Genomic DNA, 12,525 nt, shown 5'->3' with positions numbered 1-12,525 from the left:
ATCTAGGCATTGTAAGATTTGGCGTCAGCAACGACTGGGCAGAGAAACGAGCCCTAAGTGTTCTCACCACATCCCTATGGTATCCATATGATATAACAAACATCTGAGCTGTGCAATAAAGACAACCTGTGTTATGATCCTGATGTTTGTCCCCACAGATGGTTTGTTTACGTTTCTACCGTTGTGCCTAGATGGAGAAGACCTACAGCTCTGTCTAGTGGTCGCGTCTGAGACAACAGTTTTGACAACAGTAGCATTGTAGCTAAGCCTAAAAGCCAATTTATGCTTAAACTGGGCATGCAGTGGCCAAATCAAGCTCTGTACAGCATCACTGTGCGCGTATCGACTTTTGTAACAACGCCGAGGGCTCCGTATAGTACAGTATAGCTCCGCGTTGACATGATTGGTTGACGGTAGGTGGGGGCAGTACGTCCTGTATAAACACAAACTCACTTCCTTGACATCTTCCTTCATAACAGCTCTGCTCTGCTCCGCTAAGCTCAATAAGTATGAAAACCCTGACGTCTGCGGAGGCTGCATCGCAGTAAATTATGCTGTATGGCCACTGCAGACATCGCATTGCCATTCATTTAAACCCTAACCCTTTTCCTAACCTTAACCTCATTCACCTAACCCGCTACACAAATAAGATAAAAATGAAATGTTATTTGTCACATCCGCCGAATACAACAGGTGTAGGTAGACCTAACCATGAAATGCTCACTTACAAGCCCTTAACCAACAATGAAGTTTTAAGAAAATAAGAGTTAAGAAAAATATTGACTAAATAAACTAAAGTAAAAAATATAAGAGCAACAATAAAATGACAATAACGAGGCTATATACAGGGGGTACCGGTAGAGAGTCAATGTGAGGTGGTACCGGTTAGTCGAGGTAAATTCACCTAACCTGCTGCGTTAGTTCTCCTAACCTTCTACGTTAATTCACTAACTTGCTATCCTAACCTGCTATGTAAACAGAACATCTGTGCCGACACAATCGTCAGTATCAGCACACTGGTGCTTCTTTGATGCCAAGTTGCTTTCAAACGCCGACCTGTACTGGACATGATTCACAAATGCACTTTTCATCACATGCCACCTGAACGGTAGCTCATTAGCAAGGATTAGGAACTAATCAGATACCACAGCAACAGGATACTTTTTTTCCTGTGAAACCACACTGTCTGCACATTGTTGTTCAAAAGGTTTGTTAATTTGACTGTAGTCTATGATCATCTTTTGTCTCCAGCGTCCTAACTAATACCACAAATGCACATTTAAAAAATGATTTAAAAACGGGCAAAAAGTACGCAGGGTGTGAAATGCGAACCTCACATTCAAACTAACTTTAGTTTATTAATAATCAGACCTATCCATTGCGCCACGAAGTTTTGATGGATTTAGCGAAAAATAATAAACTTCTATACAAACATCAAACATGTTTATTCCTGACCAACAGATGTCCCTAATGAGCATTGTGTTAAAAGCGTTGAGCAATGAACCGTTTTTCGCCACAATTTGGTGAAAGACCCAAAAGCTTCAGAAAACCTCAATTTCCCATCACTACCAAAAAGTCAAGAAGTTGTGTAACTACAATGTGTCATTTCCTCCGACGTGATCAAAGCAGCAACGGGGGCGTCTGAAAATGGAACACACTTTTGTCCATCGGTAACTCAACACGGGATTGGTCCATGGATGTCTTTGGTCCAACTTCTGGACTAATCTGCTGCTGATGTGTTGAATACTTGAATAATGAAATATGAATAATTCTGACCAGAGGCTTAAAGTTCAGAATTAGAGTTTTATATTAAATACAACAACAACAACACACATACAGTGCATTCGGAAAGTATTCAGAACCGTTCCCTTTCTCCAAATTGTGTTATGTTACAGACTTGTTCTAAAAAATATACATTTTTAATTAGCCTCATCAAGCTACACACAATACAGCATAATGACAATGTGCATAATGACAATACCGCATAATGGCAAAGTGCATAATGACAATACCGCATAATGGCAAAGTGCATAATGACAATACCGCATAATGACAAAGTGCATAATGACAATACCACATAATGACAAAGTGCATAATGACAATACCGCATAATGACAATACCGCATAATGACAAAGTGCATAATGACAATACCGCATAATGGCAAAGTGCATAATGACAATACCGCATAATGACAAAGTGCATAATGACAATACCGCATAATGACAAAGTGCATAATGACAATACCGCATAATGACAAAGTGCATAATGACAATACCGCATAATGGCAAAGTGCATAATGACAATACTGCATAATGACAAAGTGCATAATGACAATACCGCATAATGACAAAGTGCATAATGACAATACCGCATAATGACAAAGTGCATAATGACAATTCCGCATAATGACAATACCGCATAATGGCAAAGTGCATAATGACAATACCGCATAATGGCAAAGTGCATAATGACAATACCGCATAATGACAAAGTGCATAATGACAATACCGCATAATGACAAAGTGCATAATGACAATACCGCATAATGGCAAAGTGCATAATGACAATACTGCATAATGACAAAGTGCATAATGACAATACCGCATAATGACAAAGTGCATAATGACAATACCGCATAATGACAAAGTGCATAATGACAATTCCGCATAATGACAAAGTGCATAATGACAATACCGCATAATGACAAAGTGCATAATGACAATACCGCATAATGACAAAGTGCATAATGACAATACCGCATAATGACAAAGTGCATAATGACAATACCGCATAATGACAAAGTGCATAATGACAATACCGCATAATGACAAAATGCATAATGACAATACCGCATAATGACAAAGTGCATAATGACAATACTGCATAATGACAAAGTGCATAATAACAATATTGCATAATTCAGTTCATTTGCTATGAGACTCGAAATTGAGCTCAGGTGCATCCTGTTTCCATTGATCATCCTTGAGATGGAGTCCACCTGTGGTAAATTCAATTGATTGGACATGATTTGGAAAGGCACACACCTATCTATATTAGGTCCCACAGTTGACAGTGCATGTCAGAGCAAAAACCAAGCCATGAGGTCGAAGGAATTGTCCGTAGAGCTCTGAGAAAGGATTGGGTCGAGGTACAGATCTGAACACGGTGGCCTCCATCATTCTTAAATGGAAGAAATTTGGAACCACCAAGACTTTCCCAGAGCTGGCCGCCCAGCAAAACTGAGCAAATGGGTGAAAAGGGTCTTGGTCAGGGAGGTGGCCAAGACCCCAATTTGAACTCTGACAGAGCTCCAGAGCTCCTCTGTGGAAATGGGAGAACCTTCTAGAAGGACAGCCATCTCTGCAACACTCCACCAATCAGGCCTTTATGGTAGAGTGGCCAGACGAAAGCCACTCCTCAGTAAAAGGCACATGACAGCCCACTTGGAGTTTGCCAAAAGGCCCTTAAAGGACTCTCAGACCATGAGAAACAAGATTCTCTGGTCTGATGAAACCAAGATGGAACTCTTTGGCCTGAATGTCAAGTTTCAAATCTAGAGGAAACCAGGCACCATCCCTACGGTGAAGCGTGGTGGTGGCAGCATCCCAGGCAGGGACTGGGAGACTAGTCAGGATCGAGGGAAAGATGAAAAAGAGCAAGAAAAGAGATCCTTGATGAAAACCTGCTTGAGAGCTCTCAGGATCTCATACTGGGGTGAAGGTTCACCTTCCAACAGGACAACGACCCTAAGCACACAGCCAAGACAATGCATGGGTGGCTTCGGGACAAGTCTCTTGTTGTCCTTGAGTGGCTCTGCCAGAGCCCGGACTTGAACCCAATCGAACATCTCTGGAGAGATCTGAAAAAAGCTGTGCATCGACGCTCCCCATCCAACCTGACAGAGCTTGAGAGAATCTGCAGAGATGTTTTTTCTTTCTCATTATGAGGTATTGTTTGTAGATTGATGAGAAAAAAAACGATTGAATCCATTTTAGAATAAGGCTGTAACATAACAAAATGTGGAAAAAGTCAAGGGGTCTGAATACTTTCTGAATGCACTGTATAATCTGGAACTGGTGAGAACACCAACTTGTGTGAGTAGACCATATAATTATCCTCCATTTGAGGGTTCCATAGAGAGAAGTGAGATCATGAGAGGGGTTTTACATTCTGAGAGCCATTTTACATTTGCAACAGACAAAATATTTTGCAACGGAATCTGACTAATGAGTAAACCTGGTCTTAGGTCACGGAACAGAACAACAATACCTAAGAACAGGTGTGTCAGAAAGCTAAACAACTACTGCTGGCTGCTGTGTTGACTGCTGTGGCTAGCCAAAAATGACTTGTTTTGAACAACTTATCCTTGGAGGCTTTTAAAGTGTGCTAACACTATGATTTTGAACATTCAAAGAGTGTGCAGAGCTGTCATCAAGGTGGCTATTTGAAGAATCTCAAATATAAAATATGTTTTGATTTGTTTAACACTTTTTGGGGGTTTACTACATGAGTCCATATGTGTTATTTCAAAGTTTTGATGTCTTCACTATTATTCTGCAATGTAGAAAATAGTCAAAATGAGGAACAACCATGAATGAGTAGGTGTTCTAGAACTTTAGTGTAACTTCTGAGGAATTGGACGCAAAAGCACCTCCACCAATCACCCTACACCCCTGCGCACACACCCGTTGTTAGAGCGTTGGGACAGTAATCGAAAGGTCCCCGATCTGACAAGGTAAACTTCTGTAGTTCTGCCCCTGAGCAAGGCAGTTAACCCACTGTTCCCCGGGCACCGTCGACGTGGATGTCAATTATGTCCGCACCTCTCTGATTCAGAGGGTTTGGGTTAAATGCGGAAGACACATTTCAGTTGAATGCATTCAGTTGTACATCAGATCGCTATATCATATGTGGTTAGCTGATATGTTAAATACGTATCCAGGAGTTGTCAGACTTGGCATGCGTCTGCAATGTAGTCAGGGAGGAACTTAACCAAAGCCTTTCCATTCTTGACTTTCTGAGGGTAGGTCTATGCCACAGACTGCTGATAAGATTCACAAAAACATGAGTATCCATTGAGAATGACTGAGGGGGCTGTGATTAATCTGGGGTCGGGAAAATAGGCCTAAGACCCTGTTCCTCATAAGACCCCGGGGCGGACTGGCCATCTAGCGTTTCGGATAAATGCCAGATGGGCTGGTTCATTTTTTGCCCAGTGAGCCTGTCTAACTTCAGTTTTTGCGCAAAATTATAATTATCTGGCTAATAATGGGGTTCTCAAGGGAAAAAATGGGCCGGTTTGGGGGCATTAAGGAAAAAAAAGATCTGGTGTGTTAGAAATGCCAGGGTCAATTCCTGGTCCCAGTCCGCCCCTTAATCTGTTTACAGAGTGATTACCTCTACAGCATTATAATGAATCACCATGTGACTGGGGGCGTGGGGAGTCATAGGTTATGTCCCAAATGCTACCCTATTTCATATTTAGTGCACTACTTTTGACCAGGGCCCATGGGGCTCTGGTCAAAAGTAGAGCACTGTATAGGGAATAGAGTGCCATTTGGGACGCAGGACATCATGGCGCATTCTACTGCATGCCAACCCTGGCTTGACTGACTGCAGGGTACGACCCTTACAACCATGACCACCCTGCCTTGGCTCTGCTTGATTACACAATGCCATTCTCTCTCTCTCTCTCTCTCTCTCTCTCTCTCTCTCTCTCTCTCTCTCTCTCTCTCGTCTCTCTCTCTCATTCTAGTCTCTCTCTCTCTCTCCATATTGCTTTAATTGCCTCCTTCTTCCTCGCTGTCTGTCTGTCTGTCTGTCTGTCCAGCCCTCCTCCCTTCCTCCCTCCCTCTCCTGCTGATGAGCGATGATTCAGTTAATTTGGGCCCACTGGCTTGATGGTTGGATCACGCTTCATCAGTGTCTTTCTCTTCCACTGCTTTTCTAATGTCAGGCCAGAGCTGTAACAGAGGATTAAGGAGGAATAGAGTGGGTCAAGAGAAGGGGGGGTTAGACTCATCCCTGCCCAGCTTCTCTCTCTCTCTCTCTCTCTCTCTCTCTCTCTCTCTCTCTCTCTCTCTCTCTCTCACACGCTCACTCTCTCTCTCTCTCTGTCAGTCTCTCTCTCCCCCTCTCCTCTCTCTCTCTCTCTCTCTCTCTCTCTCTCTCTCTCACTCTCTCTCTCTCTCTCTCTCTCTCTCTCTCTCTCTCTCTCTCTCTCTCTCTCTCTCTCTCTCACACGCTCACTCTCTCTCTCTCTCTCTCTCTCTCTCTCTCTCTCTCACTCTCTCTCTCTCTCTCTCTCTCTCTCTCTCTCTCTCTCTCTCTCTCTCTCTCTCTCTCTCTCTCTCTCTCTCTCTCTCTCTCTCTTTTTTCTTTGAAGAGTAAACCGACAGAGTACAGCTAAGCTCCACCGCTCCACAGAGAAAGAGCTGATCGATAGCATTGAATCCCACCCTCCCTTCTGCCATCCCTTTCTCCCCCCTTTCCGCCCTCCCTCTCTCGCTGCCTGGGAATAAAAGAGGATGCTACGGTATTGTCCTCCTCTCTTCTCTACTTCCTCTGCACTCCTCCACCCCCCTAGGCATAGGGACGATAGCGTCATGCCTCCACCCCCCTTGTGCTCAGCCATGTGGGCCAGCAGTCACGTGATGTAAGCCAGTGATCAGAGGCGGTAGCGGTGGAGGCCATGCCTCCTGGCATCCACAGGGCACCAGCGCCAAGACAGGCAGGCTAGTGCTCAAAGGAAGCATCTTGTATTGCAGCTCAACTCTCTTGAGCCTGCTATACTGTCACCCAGTTTGTGGAAGGAGGAAGTGAAAGAGATTCAGGGATGGAGGGATGGAAGGTATTAGGGAGAGGGAGGGAGAGGGAGGGAGAGACCAACATTTGGCATTTCGGATGAACATACTGCCCTCGTCATCCTAAAAGGCAGCATCACCATGTTTTATTTTCACCAAAGCTTTTTTTCATCTCTGCTCATTTCTGTTTTGTAACATGAATCACACACAGCACAAATCCTACAGTGTATTTTGTCAGAGGCACAGACACAGCTAAAGGCTTCATAGGATGCTCCTCTGCCCTCTGACCTCTGACCACTGAGGGTATACCCAGCAAGCTTTGACATAGAGAGACACACACGTATGTGACCTCTGTCTCTCTGTAAAGCTAGCCCCGCACACCCATAATACATACATAGCTTTGTGCCCTGTCTTTGTGTGGGGAACTGGGATGAATCTGGGGTCGGGAAACAGGCCTAAGACCATGTGGCCTTTGCTTTTCTAAAGCCAGTATATCTTACTGTAATGTAACGCTGTGAAATCCCTACAGCCTCCACCTAGATGAGCTATTGTTACAATAACCTCAGAAATTCATCTTAATGACACCCCTATTCACCCACACAACGACAATCAATTTCATCACCCCCACCCAGGAATAAGAATAATGATTTCCAATAATACTTATTATATCACATTTTATCTGGATCATACACCTCCTTTCAAATCCCTAATCCCTGCTGTCATCCAATTTCAAATCATATTTACACACAGGCTCATTGTACCATCGATCTAGCTTTGTTTTGTTTTCATTACTCTCACCGCTCTCTGGAGAGATGGGATTGAGTCCTCTAGCTATCTTAAACACAGTGGTGTGTGTGTTTACTTCTTTAAATGTAGCTGTGGGGACTGGCCTGTGTCTTTATTCCTCCCTCCAGTCAAAATCATCGGAAGGAGAGAGGGAGGGAGGTATGTAAAAGAGGGAAGCAGTGTGGCAGGCAGAGGAAGGCAGGGAGGCAAGTAGAGAGAGAGGCAGGCAGGCAAGTAGAGAGTAAAAGAGGACAGGAGGGAGGGGGAGAGAGATAGAGGCAGGCAGGCAGGTAGAGAGTAAAAGAGGACAGGAGGGAGGGGGAGAGAGATAGAGGCAGGCAGGTAGAGAGTAAAAGAGGACAGGAGGGAGGGGGAGAGAGATAGAGGCAGCCACCGAGGGAGGAAGGGAGAGATGGAGTGAGAGAGGCAGGCAGACAAAGAGACAGGCAGCCGGTGTGAACAGGGAAAGAAGGGGCAGAGAGGACTTGCACTGATCTATAGTAGATTAGTCTGTGTGTATCTGCTCCCGACACTGATCAATATGTCATCTCAGGGAGGTGGAGGAGAGAGGTGGAGAGAGGAGGAGGAAATGTAATCGGAGAGGTCGAGGAGAGAGATGGAGAGAGAAGGGGGGAAATGGAGGAGGAGGAGAGAAGAGAACTGGAGGAGGAGGGAGAGGGAGACAAGGACGAGGAGAGAGGAGGAAGATGGAGAGAGGAGGAAAAGGGGGCAAAGGAGGAGGAGGAGAGCTGGAGAAGGATGAGAGATGGAGGAGCAGGGATGGAGCATCAGACACGTTAAAGGCTGTGGTTGCATTGTGAATGGCCCGTGTGGCTAGGGGACAGCAGGGATGGCCTATGGATAGCATAATAAAGCTGAGATCATAACAAAGGCAGCTAGAGGAGAGATGAGGGGTGCGGGGAGGCCAATCTCTCTTTTCTAACAGCATTTCCATTAGGTTATTGACCAGCAGAGCAGAATGGAGCGTCCAGCCAGTCATAACCAGATGTATCTATCCGCCCTTATTATTGTCGTACAGAAGGGTTGATTGTGTTGGATTAGTGTGTCCTTGAATAACGGGGAAAGGAATGGTGGTGTTAAAGGCCACTTCTCACTGTCAAACTAAGCCGGATGGTCAGCGCCATGTATTCATGGTTGGCCCAGGGAAGCCAGGATTCCCCCCCCTCCCAAAATGTTTTTGTACCAAGAAGAAAAAATAAACAAAATAATGTATCTGTGTTTCATAAATGTCCTTCAATTCGCAAGATGATGAATGTATCTCACTGGAGAACACATCCGAGTGAAAGAAACAGCTCCCCTCTGTCTCAATATGTGTATCCTAGCTATCTGATGCTGTCTGGTCCTAAAGAGTATGACATTGTTGCCGCCCATAGCATTGAATGTAAGGGAAGCCAGTGAGCATTTCGCCTCCCTTGTTAATAAAAAATAAAAAAATTATAATAGCCAATCCGTATTGAGCTAAACTGAGTGAATTTGGATTTGGCTTCACACCGATCACATGACACTTGATGCCAAACCTCACTGACAGAAAAAACTTGAATTGTTGCATCTCGTTGTGTCATTGTCCTCTGGTGGCTAGCTAGCTAGCTAAAATCAACCCTTTCCTAAATTAGCCATGGATGGAGATCGGGATTTAGACTTGTGGTTTTACTTAATTCTCTGCACTGGCTAAGGATTATAACGACGATTGTGATCCAACCATAAAGTCATACGTTGTTGTGCCCCTGGCCTGAGAGGATGGAAGTTCAACATGTAGCCTAGATGTAGAAGGCTAATGTTAACTAGCTGGACTGGTGCATCGTTGCCCATGAAAGGAAGTTATGCTTTTTATGGTTACTACATGATTCCATATGTGTTATTTCATAGTTTTGATGTCTTCACTATTATTCTACAATGTAGAAAATAGTAAAAATAAAGAAAAACCCTTGAATGAGTAGATGTGTCCAAACTTTTGACCGGTAGTATATACCAAACAAAAACCATTGATTTCAATGTTAAACAAACCATATGTACAATGACCTCTTTAAACAATTTCCACTGAACATTTTACAAAAACACATTTACAGGACGAACTGTGCAGATAAAAAGTCTGGTAACAGAATAAAACTGTGGGAGATTTTACCGTAATTCTGTTACAAAACAGTTTTTCCAGTAAATGTTTATGTTTTATTTACTGTGAAAATGATTCAGAGAAGTCAGCCATTGTGCATAGAATTGTATGAATTCAATGGTTTTTGTTGGCATACATTTTAGAGTGAGTCTCAGCGTATATCTGTTCCCGTGGAATTACCCCTAGTAGACTGTGTTCAGTGTTGGTTACAGATGTTGTTTTACACAAACACCACCTTGTCCAACTTCTCCCTAGTGACATACAGTGGCCTAGTGTACATGGACACTAATCCTCTCCTCTTTCCCTCCCTCTTTTTCTCCTCTCCCCTCTCTCTCCCCCTTTTCCCAATTTCTTTCTTATCTAATTATATCTCTCTCTCTCTGCCTCTAATTCTTTGTTGCTTCTCTCTCTCTCTCTCTCTCTCTCTCTCTCTCTCTCTCTCTCTCTCTCTCTCTCTCTCTCTCTCTCTCTCTCTCTCACTATCTACCCCCCTCTATCTTTCTATCTATCTACCTCCCTCCCTCCCTTCCAGTCTCTGGGCCCCTGTGTTGTTCTACTGTCAAATCTTCCAGGATTATCTGTAATCCTGGAGCTGCAGAATCTGTTTGCTGACAGCTGTGTTCTCAAATATTACTACTACTGTTTGCCATGCACACACTGCCCTATATACCAGAACCAGAGTGAGCTAGAGGGAAGGAGAGAGAGAGAGAGACAGAGATAAAGAGAGAGAGGGATAGGAAGGAAGGAAGGAAGGAAGGAAGGAAGGAAGGAAGGAAGGAAGGAAGGAAGGAAGGAAGAAAGGAAGAAAGGAAGGAAGGAAGGAAGGAAGGAAGGAAGGAAGGAAGGAAGGAAGGAAGGAAGGAAGGAAGGAAGGAAGGAAGGAAGGAAGGAAGGAAGGAAGGAAGGAAGGAAGGAAGGAAGGAAGGAAGGAAGGAAGGAAGGAGAGAGGAGAGGGAGGAAGAGACTGTGTGAGAGAGGGAGAGAGAGAGAGAGAGAGAGAGAGAGAGAGAGAGAGAGAGAGAGAGAGAGAAGGAGACGAGAGAAATAGAGAGGTAAGGAAGGAGATAGGAGAGAGAGAGAGAGAGAGAGAGAGAGAGAGGGAAGGAAGGAGATAGGAGAGAGAGGGAAGGAGATGGGAGAGAGAGAGACAGAGGGAAGGAGATAGAGGAGAGAGAGAGATAGGGAAGGAGATGGGAGAGAGAGAGACAGAGGGAAGGAGATTGAGAGAGAGAGAGAGAGAGACAGAGGGAAGGAGATTGGAGAGAGAGAGACTGAGGGAAGGAGATAGGAGAGAGAGGGAGACAGAGGGAAGGAGCTGGGAGAGAGAGAGAGACAGGTGGAAGGAGATAGGAGAGAGAGAGACAGAGGGAAGGAGATGGGAGAGAGAGAGGGAAGGAGATAGGAGAGAGAGAGAGAGAGAAAGAGAGAGACTTATTCTTCCTTAGCAGAGAAAAAAAAGAGAACCTTCAATTTTCCGCCTGAATGGATTTTAATTGACAATTCTGCCTCTCTCTTTTTCTGTCATTTGTGTTGTATTTGACTGTACTGCTGGTGCGACGTTCTCCCCACAGTGTGTATTAAACGCTGGGGTGGGTTATGCATGAATAAATAGATGGTGGTATATACAGGGGCATTGATATCCCTGGGGAATCAGCCTGTGTCCCAAATGGCACCTATTGTAAATGCCTACGTACTGCACTACTTTTGAACCATGCCCATAGGGCTCTCATGGTCAAAAGTAGTGCACTATGTAGGGAACAGGGTGCCACTTGGGACCAGGCACAGTCTTAGAGCACCAGTGCTTTGCAAGTAATCCAAGGATCTTGTCATACAGATGTAGGACCTTAATTTGACTGATATTGTCACAGCAAAATGATCTTGCCCCAACGGAACTTGAACGTTTAGGTCATTATGTTGCTAATCGGTCATTTTGCTAGTAGCTGGCCAAAAGTAGTGCAGTACTGTTGATATAACCGTGTGTTGGTGTGGGCTTTCAGTGAATTTATGTAAATCTCAAAGCTCTTTTGCATATCCTGCGGTGCAGGCAAGTGTTCAATCATATTGTTAGCGTGTGATCTTTCTGCATATGGCCAGATTACAGTAAACATGGGAAATGAAAATGGATATTGGATTCATGTGTTAAAAATACGACCAACATGTTATATAAAACCCCACACTATACAAAAACCCATATAATACCCCATATAAACACATTGGAATAGAACCTAAAATCTCGAAAGACTGATGAGTACATATTAATATGATACGTTTCCCTCTTTCTTTGATCCATCTCTCCTCTTATTGAGTTTATTGTTCCTGTCTGCTGCTCTTTGAATCTTCAGAGGAGGACCAACACATTACGCAACAGTTTAACATATACCTTTATTCCATATATGGCCCTAGAATATTGTCCCTAATGATCTCTATTCTCTTCCACTCCCTCCAGGTGGTCTACAAGAATAATGACATCCGTCTAGAGCTCTCCCGTCTGGCCCGCATCGTAGACCCCAAGATGAAGCTCCAGGGTGACGTGGTGTTTAAGTGTGAGAACGTGGCCACCCTGGACCCTATCAACTTCGAGAGCCCCGACTCCTACCTCAGCCTCCCCAAGTGGAACACCAAGAGAATGGGTTCTATCTCCTTCGACTTCAGGACCTCAGAGCCCAACGGACTCATCCTGTTCACCCACGGCAAGGTAACCTAACTAATGAAATACCCCGATGAAGGTCTGTTGAAGACCCACGTTTTGGTTTAATGATCCATTAAATGTTTGTGAGATTAGATTACCAGTGTGCTGGTGTTCT

At 44.2% G+C, this 12,525-nt stretch overlaps 1 protein-coding gene across 3 annotated transcripts in view; it reads left to right on the top strand.

Moving 5' to 3' along the window:
* The window catches only part of LOC118397857 (neurexin-3b-like), a 547,522-nt gene that overhangs the window by 184,305 nt on the left and 350,692 nt on the right, over positions 1-12,525 (top strand). For all 3 annotated transcript variants that reach the window (XM_052470831.1, XM_052470833.1, XM_052470832.1), the window contains exon 8: positions 12,168-12,416. In XM_052470831.1, the coding sequence (XP_052326791.1) occupies positions 12,168-12,416 (249 nt within the window). The remainder of the gene's footprint in view (positions 1-12,167; positions 12,417-12,525) is intronic.

This window comes from Oncorhynchus keta, chromosome 19 (genome assembly GCF_023373465.1).
Source record: "Oncorhynchus keta strain PuntledgeMale-10-30-2019 chromosome 19, Oket_V2, whole genome shotgun sequence".
In the NCBI taxonomy this organism is placed as follows: Eukaryota; Metazoa; Chordata; class Actinopteri; order Salmoniformes; family Salmonidae; genus Oncorhynchus; species Oncorhynchus keta.
This window is presented reverse-complemented; position numbering and strand designations above follow the sequence as displayed.